Raw genomic sequence first — 16330 nt, forward strand, 5'->3', positions numbered from 1 at the left:
TATTTTTTGCTATGAATTTTTATATGATTGGCTAAAGCAGCATTTGTTAAAAATCCTTTACTACACACTAAACAATTAAATGATTTTTCTTCTGTATGAACTTTTAGATGGCTAATTAAGCTCGCCTTGATAGAAAAGCATTTCAAACATACTGAACACTTAAATTTTTTTTGTCCTGTATGAACTGTCATGTGCTTAACTAGATTGCTCTCTTGTTTAAAGGCTCTCCAGCACTCTGAACACTGATAAGGTTTCTCACCAGTATGAATTAAAGTGTGTTTAACAAGAGCAGAATTTACAGTAAAACTTTTTTCACACACTGAACATTGATAGGGTTTCTCTCCAGTATGAGTTCTCATATGAGTTATCAGGTGGCCTGTTTGCTTAAAGTTTTTTTGACACACTGTACATTGATATGGCTTTTCACCGGTATGAATTCTTTGATGCTTTGTTACAGAAGATCTATCACTGAAGTCTTTCAGACACAGGGGACATTGATATGGTTTTTCTCCTGTATGAACTCTCTGATGCTTTGTTACAGCATTTTTATCACTGAAGGTTTTCAGACAAACTGAACACTGATACTGCACTTCTCCTGTATGAAGCCTCTTATGTTTTTTCAAATAAGATTTATATTTGAAGTCTTTAAAACACACTGAACACTTGTATGGTCTTTCCACTGTATGAACTATCATGTGATACGTTAGTCTATCTTTTACTGGAAAACATTTTAGACACTCTGAACACTGATATGGCTTCTCACCTGTGTGAATTCTCTTGTGTTTTGTTAGATTTGATTTACATGGAAAACATTTCTGACACACGTCACATTGATATCGTTTCTGTTCCATAGCTACCTTTGTATGTACTTCAAAAGCAGAGCTTCTTAAGTTTTACCATTAAATAAATTTTTCTATGAACCACTATTTGTATTATCAGAGCTTGTGTATACTTTTACTGAAACCGGCACAAACCTGGAACCTCAGGACTATGAATCCGAAGCGCTGTCCAGTCAGCTGTCGTGCCCCTACTCAGCTGTCAGGCTCCTGTCAGACAAAGAAAAAAAATGGTGCAGCTTCTTTAATCTTCAAATTTTCCTTCAACAAGCCAGACAATTTAATTAACGTGCACTGATATAGCATATATACATATATAACACAATTAAAAAAATTTTTTAGAATGCCAAAAAGGTCCTGCAACTTATATTACAAAATTAACAATAATTGAATTTGATTAAATTTAAATAATTAATTACATGCATGTTTAAACATTTAATATTTCTTATCAAGATATAATTGCAGTCAATATTAAAGTTCATAATTATAATAGCACTGGAATAAAAAAAATGTTAAGAAAATATGATAAATGTTCTGAAATAAGTTGAGGCATTTCTATCACAGAAAGGAACTGAATCTCTTTAAATGGACGTACAGTATATGAAAAGGTTACCTATGCAGTTATTTAATAAAATTTCTCTGAACAGCCAATTTGAGTGAGACATTGCACAATATACAGAAGGAGATTAAATTTGTCAATTATAAAAAGCAACTAAAAATTACTAGTTTTCCAGGGAAGCGTTAATATAAATAAGAATTTTAATATACACCAGCATTAACTGTCAAAAGCAAAACCTAAACAATGACATTATTTTATTTTAATTTATTTGTTTATTATGATACATCGTCTCATTTGTGGGTTAATTTCACTGCATTACAGGCTGCTGCTACTACTACAGCACTGTTAATGAACAAATTGATCAACCCTAAATGCAGAGACAAGCTTAAAGATTTTAATACATGCTTTAACATGGCATTGACAATTTGGACTCGATATTTGTTTATTTTTTATTTATATATACTGTACAAGTTCTTACATTCTTGTAAAGCCACTAGCATGCATAGCCTTTCGGGCAGGTCCTTAATCATAATTTTCCCTGGAATACGACCTGCCAAATTGGTTAAGAACCAGGTACCCATTCACTGCTGGGTGAACAGAGGCGTACAGCTAAGGATTGGCACCTAATTAATCCTCTCCCCAGCCAGGATATGAACCCAGGCCAAATCGCTCACGAAGCGCTGGGCAAGTGTTTTACCGCTGCGCCACGGGGAATACTAAAGACATGAACTTCAACTTGATGACACTGGAATATTGGCACCTGGTGTGTATTAACTACTTACAATGGGAACTAATTTAACTGTAAAGATGAACTGCATAAAACAAAAAACAAAGTTGACTAATGAAACGCCATTTTCTGGGCGAGACCCGAAGGCTCCCCGAAGGTATCTGGGCTGATACGAATGTGAATGTGAATGTATTAGACCCCTGGCATCAGTCAAGCAAATGGAGTTCTAGTCCTAATGGGAACCACGAGCCAGAACCTGACCCCCCCCCCTCAGAGAGGCACGAGGAGCAATGGCCTATAGAAATCCCCGTGTGGTTGGAAGCATTTTATATCTGCCACTGACCAGGTCAGGCACCCAGAAAGATAGGCACCCCAAAACAAACCTTATCTGGTTAAAAAAATTTACCGAAAGCCCAACTACAGTATTGGACAGAACTCCCCAAACAAAAAATGAGCAATCGAGCATGATGTCACAACCGTCACAGCACCGCCATCTGCACAGCTCCCCCCTCCCCAGGAGGGGAAGGGGAAGTTCCAGACCCCCGCAATGGTCTGAGGTCACACCCCACGTTCTGAGGCTGGACGTCAAAACGTGAAAACCGCCAACCGAAAGGAGGGAGGCTAGCCAGGAAGCCGTGGTTGGCACCGAGGCCGTGGCTCACCGGTAACGGCAAAGAGCCACAATCGGACAACACATGATGCACCCCCGGACGAACATACCAAGCTACAACAACCCAAGGACCCCTCCGGAAAACAGTAGTTTCATTCTTCACCAGAAAAGGAGGAGATGGCTGCAAACGAACAAACCTACCACCAGGATCAAAAGAGCAGAAACCTCTGTGCAGGAGAAGAGCATGAAGCTTCCCAACCCGATTCCAGAAGCCAATGCCAACAAGAAAAAAAACTTCGCAAAACAATCTTAAACCGAAGGGGGGACAACAAACCGAGGAGAGAAAGAGAGAGCACCCGATCCAACCAGGATGGCTCAGGCGGTGCATTAGTAGACCAGAGGTGAAACAACGCACGAGACAGCTTGCAGAACGGAGCAGAAGTAATAACCACGAAATTAAGATGAAGCGGCTCTGCCAGTGCAGCACGATACGAGGCGACAATATTCGGCACAAGATGACGGTGAAGGGCAAAATGACCCGAACTGAAATAGAAGAAAACCTACGGCGGGACAAGAAATAACGAAAGGACTGCCAGAAAACTTCACACTGCTGCCGAGACAAAGCACGGAGGAGGGACACCATCAACGAAGCCACCTGCTCACTATACAAATGTGATAGACCCACATCAGAAGATCAGACACGAAGACTTGATGAGATGATCGAACCAGCTATGTAATGGACTGGCCTATTCTGCTGAAAGAGGAGGAGCTACAGGAAGACCCCAAGGTTTGGACATAGAGCAAGCAGCGCCTGCTTGCCTTGGGCCGGCCACCAAGGGGCCAACAGGACTACTCCTGTTGGCCCTACTCTCCAAGCGAGCTAGGACCTGGAGTAACAGCGGATCCAGGGGAAGGGAGGGAAGAGGTACAGGTAACCCCACCTCAACCAGTCCTGCCTGAAGGCATCGACCCCAACAGCCTCATAGTTGGGAAAGGGCGCCACATATAACAGGAGACGCCGCAATCACGCTAACGGGAAAAATCAACCTCCGGGAGCCCATACATTCGGCAGAGCCAACTGAACGAGTCGGCATGGACAGGGGGAATGAACCGAGACAGGCCGTCCGCCAGGACATTGGACACCCACCGGATGTGAACGGCCAAGAGAGCCAAACCCCAAGAACTCAGCAGACGAGTTACCCGTAGCAACCTCTACCCCCCACAAAGAGCCAAGAACCGCATCAGACCCCCGCAGTTCAGGTAATGAACTACTGGGGAGCAGTCCCAATGGAACGGGATAGTCGATCTGCGAGCGACCTGAATCCTCTGAAGCAACATCAACACAGCCGCAAACTTCTGCACGGTGCAGTGTGCTCCCACAGGACGGACGGACTCCACTGCCCCTGGTCAGCCTGGTGAGACCTGGTCACAAAGCCCCAGCCAAGAGACGAAGTGACCAGGAACACATCGAACGAGGGGCCAAGGAAGGCACCAAGGCACTGAACCCCGAAAAACCCGAAGAAAAAGCCGGTGACACAGCAGCCAATGAGAGGCACCCGGAGGCTGAACCCAGCGATCGCGAGAGAGGTGGAAGGGACGTTCCCCCGAAGGAACCAGAATAGCCTATGAAGCCAAACCTAACCCGACGGGTAGACCATCATGGCAAAGTTCAGACTCCCATACAGATCCTCGAGCAACCGTCTCGTGACTCGGGAGACCCTGCCCCCCAGAAGCAGGCAAAGGCGGGACCGCAGCAATAGCAGAGCCTCCGGAGGGAGAGAGAGAAGAAAGTGGTCTAGAGTCCCAAACAAGACCCAGCCAAGACCAAACCTGAGAGGGGTCCCAGATGGGACTTCTGCCAGTTCACCAGGATCCCAAACCTGGCGAGCAGGAAAAAAACCAAATCATTGGCAAGCAGACATGCGGACTGGCTGGGAGCCCACACCAGTCAGTCATCGAGGTAGGCCAGAACCCGAACCCCTAAGAAACTCAGACTGGCCACCACGACCCGGGCAAGGTGTGTGAACATGCGAGGTGCCAGAGTCAAGTTGAATGAAAGGCAATGAAAGCGGTAAGCCTAAAGCCCCCACAACAAAACCGAGCCAGTCCCTGAACCCCGGATGAATCAAGACGTGCCAATATGCATCCCAGGGGCCAGAGACACCATCCAAGTGCCCGGATGACAGTAGTCATCCAAAAGAAGGGGCAACATTAGACCCAGGGGCTCAGACAGGACAAGTTCAGAATGAACCGCAGGTCCGCGCAGTCCTATTTCAGAACTGGAAATAGGCGGGAAACCTACCCGAAGGATGAAGACGTTTCGACCACGCCCAAGCGAACCCACTCCAAGATGACCTGACAGAGCGCAGGAGAGGAGGCCTGTCCCGCCAGCCCCAAACCTCACGAAGGGGGAAGGGCCACTCAACACCACTGCAGGCTACAAGAAATGACGCGAAACGGCCACAAATCGTGGGACCAGGCGTGGGAGCATAGTGCAAGCTTTTCCCCCATTGCCCTGTCAATGGGACGAGCCGCGAAAGGGCAGACACCCCTTGCGCGAACCCGAACTATGTGCAGAGTCACCACCCCCCGCCGACCATTTGTTGTCAGTTCCGAAAGCTGCGCCGGCTCCGAAACTGGCACTACTGGCTTACCACAATGGGCGAAACCCCCGAGCCCTGACATGACCCCTCCGCGAAGACCCATACGAGCCCCCCCGGAGAACCAACAAGTCAGACATGGGATGAAAACTCCAAGAAGCCACTTGCAGATACTGCACCACCACAGACTCTGCAACAATAAAAGCAAAATGGCACAGAAAATGTAAGAGCCAGGCCTAAGAACCACCATAAGGGCCTCTCCCCACTCAAGCGTGTCGGACCGACAGAATGTATGCCATGCCCCCAATGAAAAGATAGGACTGTCTGCCAACCAGGATGACTCCAGAACCTAGTAATGGACCCAGTAAGGAAAGGAAGAACCGACCTCGAAAGAGGCAGGATCCATTATCGAGGCGTAATCCGGGTCGCGCAGGAGGCAAGTCGCAATAGCCTCCCACACCTCATGAGGCGGGAGGCCGAACATCCTCATGTGGTGTAGGAGGCCAAACATCCGAACCGGGAGGCCGGTTCCTTCCTTCCAGAAGGAACTGAAGTACCCAAGGGAACCCGGAACCGAACCCCGTGGAAAGGTCGACTCCATATCAAATTTGTTCAAGGAGGGGGGGGGGGGAAGAATAAGAAATCACTGCTCCCTGCAGCAACAAGCCCCACTCGAAGGGGTATCAAAACCCAAGAGGGGTCTAAGCCCTCCCCCAAGTCAGGCCCCTCCCCACCCCAGGAACGTCAGGGCCTCGAGCCGAGCCGTCCTCCAAACCCACCGCCTCAAAAGAAAAGGCAGAAGCCACCAGAAAAGCTGGAATGAAGGGGGACCCACTAGTCAGACCCAGATGCACCAGCTGGAGGAAAGGGCACAAATGCCTCCATCGCCACACCGGATGGGGCATCCCCCTAAACTGCCCGAGTCTCCCCACTAATTAAACCCTGCCCCGACTCCGAAACCCTCAGACAACAGTGGACGAACAACAGATGGGAAGGACTAGGGGGCATGGACAAAATCAGAGTCGAGGCAACTAAAACTGCCCTCCCCAAAGTCCAGGTCCATATAACCAAAAGAGGGCAGCTTCTGGGCATCCGGGTGAGCAACCAACCTAGCACACTGCAGCAACCTAAAACACGCATGCAACACAGAAGCTGCCTGTACCCGAATATGAAGATCAGTAGATTGGGTGAACTGGAGTATAGTATATGCAAGCAACACCACTCGCAGGACTCCGGGTCGAAGGTGTCACCAACTCAATATGCAGCATGACTGAGGCACAACTGGTGATTGTCACCCTGAGACAAGGGGACAGAGCAACCTTCAAACTCGCACGAAGCGAGATGGGACCCAGGAGATGCATCCATCGAACCACCGAGTTCCCAATGGGGTTTTACAGGGTTCTTAGATGCTCTGCTAAGGGAAGCCCAGGCAAGGTACTGCTAACCGGCACCCCAAACTACCAAATGAACTGCTAAAAACTGAAACCCCGTGACGAGTACACACACGGGAACCTCACGGAGGGCCACCAAAAATACAATTAGACGAGGGTCCACAACACCAAGGGCAGACCCTCCACTAGGCAGAAAAAAAGAAAAGAAAAGAAAAAAACCTGCACGAGTACGTCACAGGCGGAACAGAGCTGGCCGCTGTTATATGGTGAAAACTAGCTGTACAGTACCTTGCGCCCTTACCAGTGATGAAGCTACCTCCTACCCAGAAGCAAAGAGGGATGCATAAACACCCCAGCTGACTCCAAAAGCAGCAATCACCATACAGCAAAAGACCACGGCGAAGGTAGATCCCGAGTGACTTGTGGAAGAGAACCCCCAAGCCACAAGGGCAGAACTTATAAGACACCTAGGGAAGAACCCTAGGCGCATGCAGCCCGAGTACTGGTGAAAATACTCCTGGCTCGCACACCACCAACAGACAGGACCACACCACAAGGCACAGCACTGAAACAAGTCTGGAGCCAGAATCGCATGATCGCCAGGTCATCAGCCACAGAACTAGGGATGTGGATAGCCAGCTGGTGGGTCTGGGGCTCATCCTTCCCCTTTCCGGGGAAGGGGGGAAGCAGCGAAGATGGTGGAGTGGCAACGGTTGTGACATCATGCTCGTTTGGGAAGTTCTGTCCAATAATTCGGCTTTTGGCAGCAATTTTTAACCAGATAGGGTTTGGTTAGGGGTGCCCACCTTTCTGAGTGCCTGACCTGGACAATGGCAGTCAGAATGCTTCCAGCTACACAAGGGGTTTCTATAGACCATTGCTCCTCGTGCCTCTCTGGGGCGGGGGATTAAGTTCTGGCTCATGGTCCCCGGTAGGCCTAGAACATACTCATATCAACTGCATGTATGTTGCAGTTGATTCATATCAACTCCATTTGCTTGACTGATGCCAGGGTGTAATATATTCATATCAACCCGGATGGCTCTGGGGAGCTGAAGGGGGCTCCTCCCAGAAAAACAAAAAATGAGAAGACATTGAGCAATTAGAATCTTTTCAATTACCTCTACTGCTAAAATATTCAAAGTCACACAGAAATCACACTAACGTGATATATATCAATGAGGAAATCCACTAGGGCTATGAGTTGGCACGAACTTATGACCCTGGCATTGCCAGTCACATACTCTACCAGTGACTTATAAGTCATCCAATTGGATTTCTACTGAAATCAGTTAGTCTGGAAATCTACTGAAATAACAGGAAGCCTCATTAGACGTCGAGATGCAAGTCTCGTTTTAATCACATACTCAGACCTTAAAGCACTCAAGAGTGTGAAAGACTTGGTGTAATTCCTTTAAATAAATTTCACAAATACACAAGTGTGGGTTACAATGATGAGACTGATGGTATTGTTAATAATGTTGCTGTTGGTGTTAACAATAAAACATAAGAACATAATAAATGTAACTGCAGAAGGCCTATTGGCCCATACGAAGCAGCTCCTGTTTATAACCAACTAATCTCATTCATATGTTTAACCTACGGCCTAACCTACAAACGGCCATTTGTAAAACCATATTGTGAATCATTTATTAATTTATATTTTTCAAGATGAAGACGAATGTTATTTGCAATTATTGATTCAAGTAACTTTCCCACAATAGACATTAGGCTAATTAGCCAATAGTTTGACGCAAGTGATCTATCTCCTTAAAAATTGGCACCACATTAGCAACCTTCCACGACTCTGGCACCCTTCCTGACTAATGATTTATTAAATATGGTAGACAATGGTTCTCAAATGTTCTCTTTGCATTCTTTAAGCACCCTGGCAAACACTTTGTCCGGTCCTGGGGATTTGATAGTAACAGAAGACCTTGTGTTAATAAAAGTAGTGTTGGAAATGGGTGCAGAGGTAGCAATGGAAACTGGGGGGGGGGGGAAAGAGAGGTAGCAATAGAAATGGGGGCAGAGGAAGCAATGGTAATATTGATAATGGTAATAATAAGAACAATGTAGATAATGGTATGTGATAAATTGCAACAATTATAATTTATAAAATGTTGGAGAGACTGGTCATGGGTTCCTGAAAGAGTAAATGAACACAAAAGAGCATTAACAAAATTTGATATGAATAATGCCACTGCTAACCATTGTTGGAATTTCAGTCAGAGAATTGTACATAACTGCTCAAATATCTAAGAGATGCCTAATAAAAGAGATAATTATAGATGCTATGGACAGTAAAGGGCAACAAATTTTTAGTAAAGTCAATCCCATTAACCATAAAATTATTCTTAATGAAGTTAACTAATCTCATTAACTCTTACAAGTACATACCTTGTGATATGGGGGATAATGTTCTCACAATACCCTGCCCACAGTTCACAGAAATCAGGATTACCGAGCATTCATCTGAAGTTTCGTCATCCCTTGGAGAGTCCCTGGGGAGCATAATCATAAAGTCAAATACTGGATGCAAAGTGGGGTACTCTGCCAGATATATAAACACAAGTTCTTAGAATATTGTTCAGTACATTGTTTACATCACCTTGACAGAGGATGCAAGTTTCATCCAAAAATTTGGTATTAACACACTTGCACGTGAATTGTGCATTTCCTTCCCCTTTAATATTATCCTTATTATTTATATCATTATTAATTGAGAAGCTTTATGATGACATGCCCATATTCAAAAGTAACCTGGGTGATTTGTTTAGTCAGCCTGAGCTCCTTCCAAAGAGTACCTAAATTAAAACACTCTTAACATCATAAGAAACCATTATTGGCAAAAAAAAAAAAAAAAAAAAAAAAGATGCAAACATACAGCTACATACCTTATTCAAGCTAATTATAGGTCAACAAACTGTACAGCATTCGGAAGATTGTTAACTATATAAACATCTTTTGTTGCATATTGGTGAGAAGGCGAAAGGCGAGCTGAAGTGTAAGTGGGGTGGGGTGAAAGACTGGAGCAATACAAGGTGTAACTTAAAGAGGAAGTAAAGCTGGGTGAGGGGAAATGAAGCTGCAGCAGGGTGTAGAGAGGCAAGGTAGCAGCAGGGTGTGGAGAAGCGAGGGTGCAGCAGCGTGTGTGGAGAAGCGAGGTTGCAGCAGCGTGTGGAGAAGCGAGGTTGCAGCAGGGTGTGTGGAGAAGCAAGGTTACAGCAGGGTGTGGAGAAGCCGGTCCATCTAATTACCACAAGCTACACAAGCTTCACAAAGCTTCCTGGCAATACGTTAGTAATGAATAAATATGATATATTTACTCATTATAATGTTGGTGCTGAATGTACAACACGAAAAAAATTAATTTTAATCTGAAAAAGTATCTTTTAATAAAGAAATTAGACGAAAATAAAGAGCTGGTGACGCCAAATCAAGTCGACGATCCAAGCGTAGGTTAGGTTAGGTTAGGTTAGGTTAGAGTAGGTTAGAGTAGGTTAGGTTAGGTAAGGTTAGATAAGGTAAGGTTAGATAAGGTAAGGTTAGATAAGGTAAGGTTAGATAAGGTAAGGTTAGATAAGGTAAGGTTAGATAAGGTAAGGTTAGATAAGGTAAGGTTAGATAAGGTAAGGTTAGATAAGGTAAGGTTAGATAAGGTTAGGTTAGATAAGGTTAGGTTAGATAAGGTTAGGTTAGATAAGGTTAGGTTAGATAAGGTTAGGTTAGATAAGGTTAGGTTAGGTTAGCCTATCATATTTATTCATTACTAACGTATTGCCAGGAAGCTTTGTGAAGCTTGTGTAGCTTGTGGTAATTAGACGGACCCTGTGGAGAAGCGAGGTTGCAGCAGGGTGTGGAGAAGCGAGGTTGCAGCAGGGTGTGGAGAAGCGAGGTTGCAGCAGGGTGTGGAGAAGCGAGGTTGCAGCAGGGTGTGGAGAAGCGAGGTTGCAGCAGGGTGTGGAGAAGCGAGGTTGCAGCAGGGTGTGGAGAAGCGAGGTTGCAGCAGGGTGTGGAGAAGCGAGGTTGCAGCAGGGTGTGGAGAAGCAAGGTTGCAGCAGGGTGTGGAGAAGCGAGGTTGCAGCAGGGTGTGGAGAAGCGAGGTTGCATCAGGGTGTGGAGAAGCATGAACTGGGCAAAGTAAAGCTGGAGTCAGAAGTGAAGAAGCGAAGTAGAGAAGTGACGAAACTAAGAGTAGCGTATGGTGAAGCTGAATTAAGAGGCGTTACATTCTTTATTGTATAAAAAAAAATAAGGCCGAAAGCCAACCTGATCATACACAACGTCTCTCGTCTCTGAAGCTTGGTACTGGTGATGGCTTCTTGTTATGATGGCGCCGGACGCTTGTCTCTCTCGTGCTTCCTGCTGGTATACTAATTACCCAGGTATAATAACACGACGAGAGCCGAGCTTGTGGTGTCCCGTCTACCCAGCTCGCTGTGGTTTGTTGATGTCAGGCAGCAGCAGCAGCAGCAGGAGGAGGAGGAGGGAGGGTGCAGGAGGTGTTGTGTGGAGTGCAGGAACCATGCACGAGTGTGTGACCTCCACCGCCTTCAATACTTCCAAACTCATTACTTCACTAACACAACTGTTACATAAAAACTACAAATAATAATAATAATAAAAAGTAAAAATAATAATAATAATAACAATAACAACAACAACAATGATAATAAAACTGATAATAATAATAACAATAATAATAATAATATTAATATTAATAATAACAATAATATTAATACTGTAATAATATTAATAATAATAATAATATGATAATTTGATTGAAAAATATACAAAACATGACACAATGGATGCTTATTTGTTACATAAAGGTTCATCTTTAATAAAGCCAGTGGTACGTAAATGTCAACACGTTGTTAAAATATATTTATTTTAATGCAATCGTTTAATTTTAAATAAGCAATTTATCCAAGAAAAGAGAAGATTATGTGTTTCAACCGTGTTCCGTTGTTCAGGTATTCTATTGTCTTGGAAGACGAGAACTGAGGCCAAGTAACAGACCTCGAGCGTGTACCACATTTTAGTCCTGTGGGACAATGTTCAGGGCTCAAATTGACTTGTTGCTTGGTCAGTAACCACATGTGTGACCGCCAGGCTTTCATAGGCCTCCAGCCTACCACGGAACCCATGTACGGAACCTATGGTATGTTTGAAGTCTGTCGTCGCGTTCACCATAGTGGGTGGGATGGGCATCTTTACCTGGAATTAGTAAAGCCAAGCTGCAAAGAAGCTTGAATTTGCTCTCACCTGGAAGAGTAAATATCTTCAATGTAGGTATTTACATTACAACCAACATAATTTTTTCTTAATTTTGCCCCCGAGGGGCGAGTTTATTGGGCAGCGTCACTCGTCCTGTGAGTGGACATAACGAAACTAGCAGCATGTACAACACTCCCCAATAGGAAGAAAACCCGTTGGTTGTTCATCCTGTCACTTGTATCCACACATAGCTGGGACATGCTTAAAACCAGACCCTTTCGGTTGTGGCTTGACTGCACTGACCATTGCACCACATGTAATAACCCCAGATATATTAATTAAAAACTGGCGGTGTCTTGAATTCTAGTACATGCCAGATCATTGGTTACCAGTCTCCACACACATGGGTACTTCATCCATTTGCCACTTAGTTACAGTTGTATAAACATACAAAACACATATTTATCCTATAACCTACCCGATTCATACCATTATAGAGTATGAATAAATAAACATAATGTACATGGTCACCAGATTGAAGTCAACACTTTCTAGTGATATTCAGTGTAGTCGCTTCTTATTTTTGCATGTTGGCCATGTTGTTGGTTTTCCAACTTGAGTACAGCATATATATATAGTTGGAAAAAACAGTCTAAATTACAAAGATGTGGGTTCTCCACAAAGTTTGTGTATGCAAAATTCAAACAATATGACAAAATAAAAAAGGTATAGGGGGCCAAGACTATGGTATGAACTACTGTATATTTAATGGTCAAAATTGCACAACTGAATTATGTTAATCACAGCTTAGCACAACAATGCTGTGGCATGCCTTTTGTCAATTAATATTCTGTAGGATATTAAAATTCAATAACGATTGTTAAACGGTTATGTTAGCAGTTATATCACCCATGCTTTTGGGAGTCTTACCAGTCTAAACATGTGTTGAATGTTTATAATATACAGTACAGTAATGATCATTAGTAACAACTAAAATAATAAAATCTATCTATTGTTTACCTTTTAAAAATCTGCTAGGCATTCTATGCATGGGCCATCTGTGTTTTCTCCCACAAGCCTTTGGTGGAGTTGGGCTTCAGCCACTCCTCTTGTTTCAGGAGTTTTGGGTTGAATGTCTTACCTGCAACTCTGTTTGGTCTTTGGCATGGTCCAGTTGCCCCTTTTCTTGAGTGTCCTTATTCCTGGTTCCCAAGTGAGGCTCGGCAAACTTAAGCTGTTACCACTAGCTTCATCTATGCTACTAGTATTCAAACGAACATCACCGAATTTGGAAAAGTAATAATTTTCCATATATTCGGGGTATACAGGAACGGTAGATGGCACAGCTGGGGACATGGAGCACTGTAGCAGTAGTATTGATTTGGGACGCAGCAGGGTGGTGTAATCATGACACTGTATCATTATCTTCTATGCTCATATCACTGGTATCCAATCATTGTGTAAGGTCATTATTGGGTCTTGGATCCTCATCGCTATCAACATCTGGTTCATACAGTACATGATGTATTTTATCCTCTGTAAGTGATTTTTCTACCACGAATCCCAAGGCGACAGAGCTAGATGCATGTTTATCGGCCATGGTTGCTCCCTTCAAACTAACCCTACCCACAGCCGTGGGGCATGCTGGGAATTTATCAGGATGGCAGATGGTTACTGGAGGATTAAGGCCTCCATTGTCTACCCCAAGTTACCATGCACAAATTTGGAATCTTATGCTATACTGTACCTATAAACAAGTTTTCTCAGTGTGCGCGCTCCACCCATCAATCGAGATATCTGAGTGCAGTACTGGGATTTGGAAACTCTCAGTGCACACTCCTAGTAGCCATTTCCAGTACCCGTTCTCAGAATCCACTTACAGGACCCCTCTAGCCTCTCCTTGTGACTCTTGTTTCTCGGTTCCAGAAGCCATTTAGTTACATTTGCTTGCACTTTTTTCAGTTTATTAATGTGTTTGAGATATGGACACTATACAACTGCACTTTCCAATTTTGTTGTTGGTATTGACATGCGGGTGTGGGTACTGGCAGGTGAATGTTGGTACTGTCATGTAAGGGTGGGTACTGGCATGTGGATGTGCATGGTGTTGTGTGGGTATTGGCATGTTGGTGCCTGCATATGTATGTCTATTGTGAGTACAAAGAATGGAGTGAAGGCATAATGTCAAGTGCTGGAAGTATATAGAGTAGCTTGTGTGTTGTACAGTATGCATTGCAGACGGAAACTATTTTAGAGCATCTAACACACTTAATATTTTAGCAGTAGAACATATATAAAAAAAATTCTGAATGTTCAATGTCTTATTTTTTTACAGCTTGTCTTTACACTGGAAGGAATATACGCAAAGTGCTAAGACTCGAGTGTCATCAAGCTGAAGTTCATGGCCAAATATCAAGTCCAAGTTGTGTCAGTGCCAGTTGTGTCTTGTGTCAGTTCAAGGATGTTACATTCAGAAAAAAATAAATAACATTAACATCTATGAGCTCATCTCAACATTCCAAATTCTTTGCATAAGGTCCAAACTAGTACTGTATGTTTAAATTTGCTTCACTTGACCAGTCATGCACAGAATTATAACTCGCTGTACAGTAGTACAAGTTGCCTACTCATTAGCAGTACTGACAATAAGGTATCAAATCTAGTCAAATTAACCCTTGCATGATAATAAGTGTCGGTTAAAATAAAGTTATATTGTTCATTTTCTAATAAAATTTGAAGTTGAAAGATCTACTTTGGTACTAATTAGAAAATAGCTTTATTGTTATAGAATGTACATACTGTATATATTAATACTGTATAAATTATATATAATGTCTGCCTTATTAAAAGAAAATTTACAAATATAAAATATGTATAATTTTTTATTAAAGTTATAGAAATCCTAGCTTTCATGCAGGACTAAATACATTTCAGGGTTTTGTCTAAAAATAGTGTTAATTTTTTAATGGTTTTCCATTTGGAAAAAATACCAGTAATTAGCGAGTAAAATAAATTTTAGAACACATAAGATTTTGGTGATAGTATAAGAAAGCTTTAATAATACACATGGTAGTTCAGAGAAAAGAAATTCAATGTTCTTTGTAAAAATGTTCAAAAATGTCTGCGTTTGAAGCAAATATAAAGGTAACCATGGAACAGAGGCAATATCAATGTGAAGTGTGTCAGAAATGTTTTTCATTTAGTTCTAATCTATCAAAACACAAGAGAGTTCACACAGGTGAGAAGCCATTTCAATGTACGGTGTGTCTAAAATGTTTTGCAGTAAAAGGTAACCTCACACATCACATGATAAGTCATACTGCAGAAAAACCATATAAATGTCCCGTGTGTTTTAAAGACTTCAAATATAATTCTTATCTCAAAAAACATAATAGAGTTCATACACAGGAGAAGCCTTATCAGTGTTCAATGTGTCTAAAACATTTCAGTGATATATCTGGTGTAAAAAGACATCAGAGAATTCACACAGGAGAGAAACCATACAAGTGTTCGGTGTGTCAAAAAGGGTTCAAGCAAACTGGCTCCTTGACAACGCACATGAGAACTCATACTGGAGAGAAACCATATCATTGTTCAGTCTGTCAAAAATGTTTTACTGTAAATTCTGCTCTTGTTAAGCACATGCTAATACATACAGGTGAGAAACCTTTTGAGTGTTCAGAGTGCTGGAAAGCCTTTAAACAACGAGACTCTTTAGTTAAACACATGACAGCTCATACAGGAGAAAAACCATTTAGGTGTTCAGTATGTTTGAGATGCTTTCCAATAAAAGAAAACTTAATTAAACATTTAAAAAGTCACACAGGAGAAAAATCATTTAATTGTTTGGTATGTTCAAAACGCTTTGCAAGAAATTCTGCTTTAGCTCGTCACATAAAAATTCATAGCAAAAAATATCCATATCAGTGTTCTAAGTGCTTGAAGGGTTTTTTTAATGAAACTAATCTAGTAAACCATTTGCAAAGCCATATACAAGGAAAAATCCATAGTAATATTCAATACCTAAAGGACTTCAGAAAAATCTCGAGTAGTTGAGTTCAGTACCAGCAAGAAAATTTCAATGTAATTTTTTTTTCCCCCAGATGTAATAGTTAAATCATACCTATGATAGCCCAGAAAGGGCTCATATAAAGAATAAAATGCCCAATTAATTAACATTAATTTTACTCGACCTTTAGCCCTCAAGACGTGGCTATCATTAACTATTGAAGTGTGGTATGTCATATGTTGTCATGTTGATCCTCGGTTTCATTGTAAGTTGCCTTTAGTTATCACCAAGCCTTCTGCAAGTGATGTAAGTATGGTTATGATACATCTATATGGATGTAATGGGTAAACTAGGTACATCTCATATGGTTCTTAG

The 16330-nt window shown here is 42.7% G+C and overlaps 2 protein-coding genes across 4 annotated transcripts in view; one reads left to right on the plus strand and one right to left on the minus strand.

The window, feature by feature from the left end:
• LOC123745658 (esterase E4) overlaps positions 1 to 14244 on the minus strand; it is a 38055-nt gene extending 23811 nt beyond the window's left edge. Inside the window, exons 1-4 of the mRNA XM_045726433.2 lie at positions 11995 to 14244; positions 10996 to 11314; positions 9124 to 9227; positions 975 to 1046 (exon numbers count right to left, since the gene is read on the minus strand). The gene's annotated coding sequence lies outside the window, so the exon portion shown is untranslated. The remainder of the gene's footprint in view (positions 1 to 974; positions 1047 to 9123; positions 9228 to 10995; positions 11315 to 11994) is intronic.
• On the plus strand, positions 11517 to 16122 carry LOC123745660 (zinc finger protein 79). Of its 3 annotated transcripts, none has more exons than XM_045726438.2 (2): positions 11517 to 11581; positions 14282 to 16122. In XM_045726438.2, the coding sequence occupies exon 2, from the start codon at positions 15064 to 15066 to the stop codon at positions 16000 to 16002; it is 939 nt and encodes a 312-aa protein (XP_045582394.1). In that variant the 5' UTR covers positions 11517 to 11581; positions 14282 to 15063; the 3' UTR covers positions 16003 to 16122. The 3 variants fall into 3 exon arrangements, with proteins under 3 accessions (XP_045582394.1, XP_045582392.1, XP_045582393.1); XM_045726436.2 differs by lacking the exon at positions 11517 to 11581 and adding an exon at positions 11682 to 11890; XM_045726437.2 differs by lacking the exon at positions 11517 to 11581 and adding an exon at positions 11878 to 12017.
• The last annotated feature ends 208 nt before the right edge of the window (positions 16123 to 16330 follow it).

Source organism: Procambarus clarkii, chromosome 71 (assembly GCF_040958095.1).
Source record: "Procambarus clarkii isolate CNS0578487 chromosome 71, FALCON_Pclarkii_2.0, whole genome shotgun sequence".
In the NCBI taxonomy this organism is placed as follows: domain Eukaryota; kingdom Metazoa; phylum Arthropoda; class Malacostraca; order Decapoda; family Cambaridae; genus Procambarus; species Procambarus clarkii.

What these genes read in the sequence shown, in the direction of transcription:
- LOC123745660 (XM_045726438.2), top strand. Translation starts at nt 15,064, where the DNA reads ATGTCTGCGTTTGAAGCAAATATAAAGGTAACCATGGAACAGAGGCAA.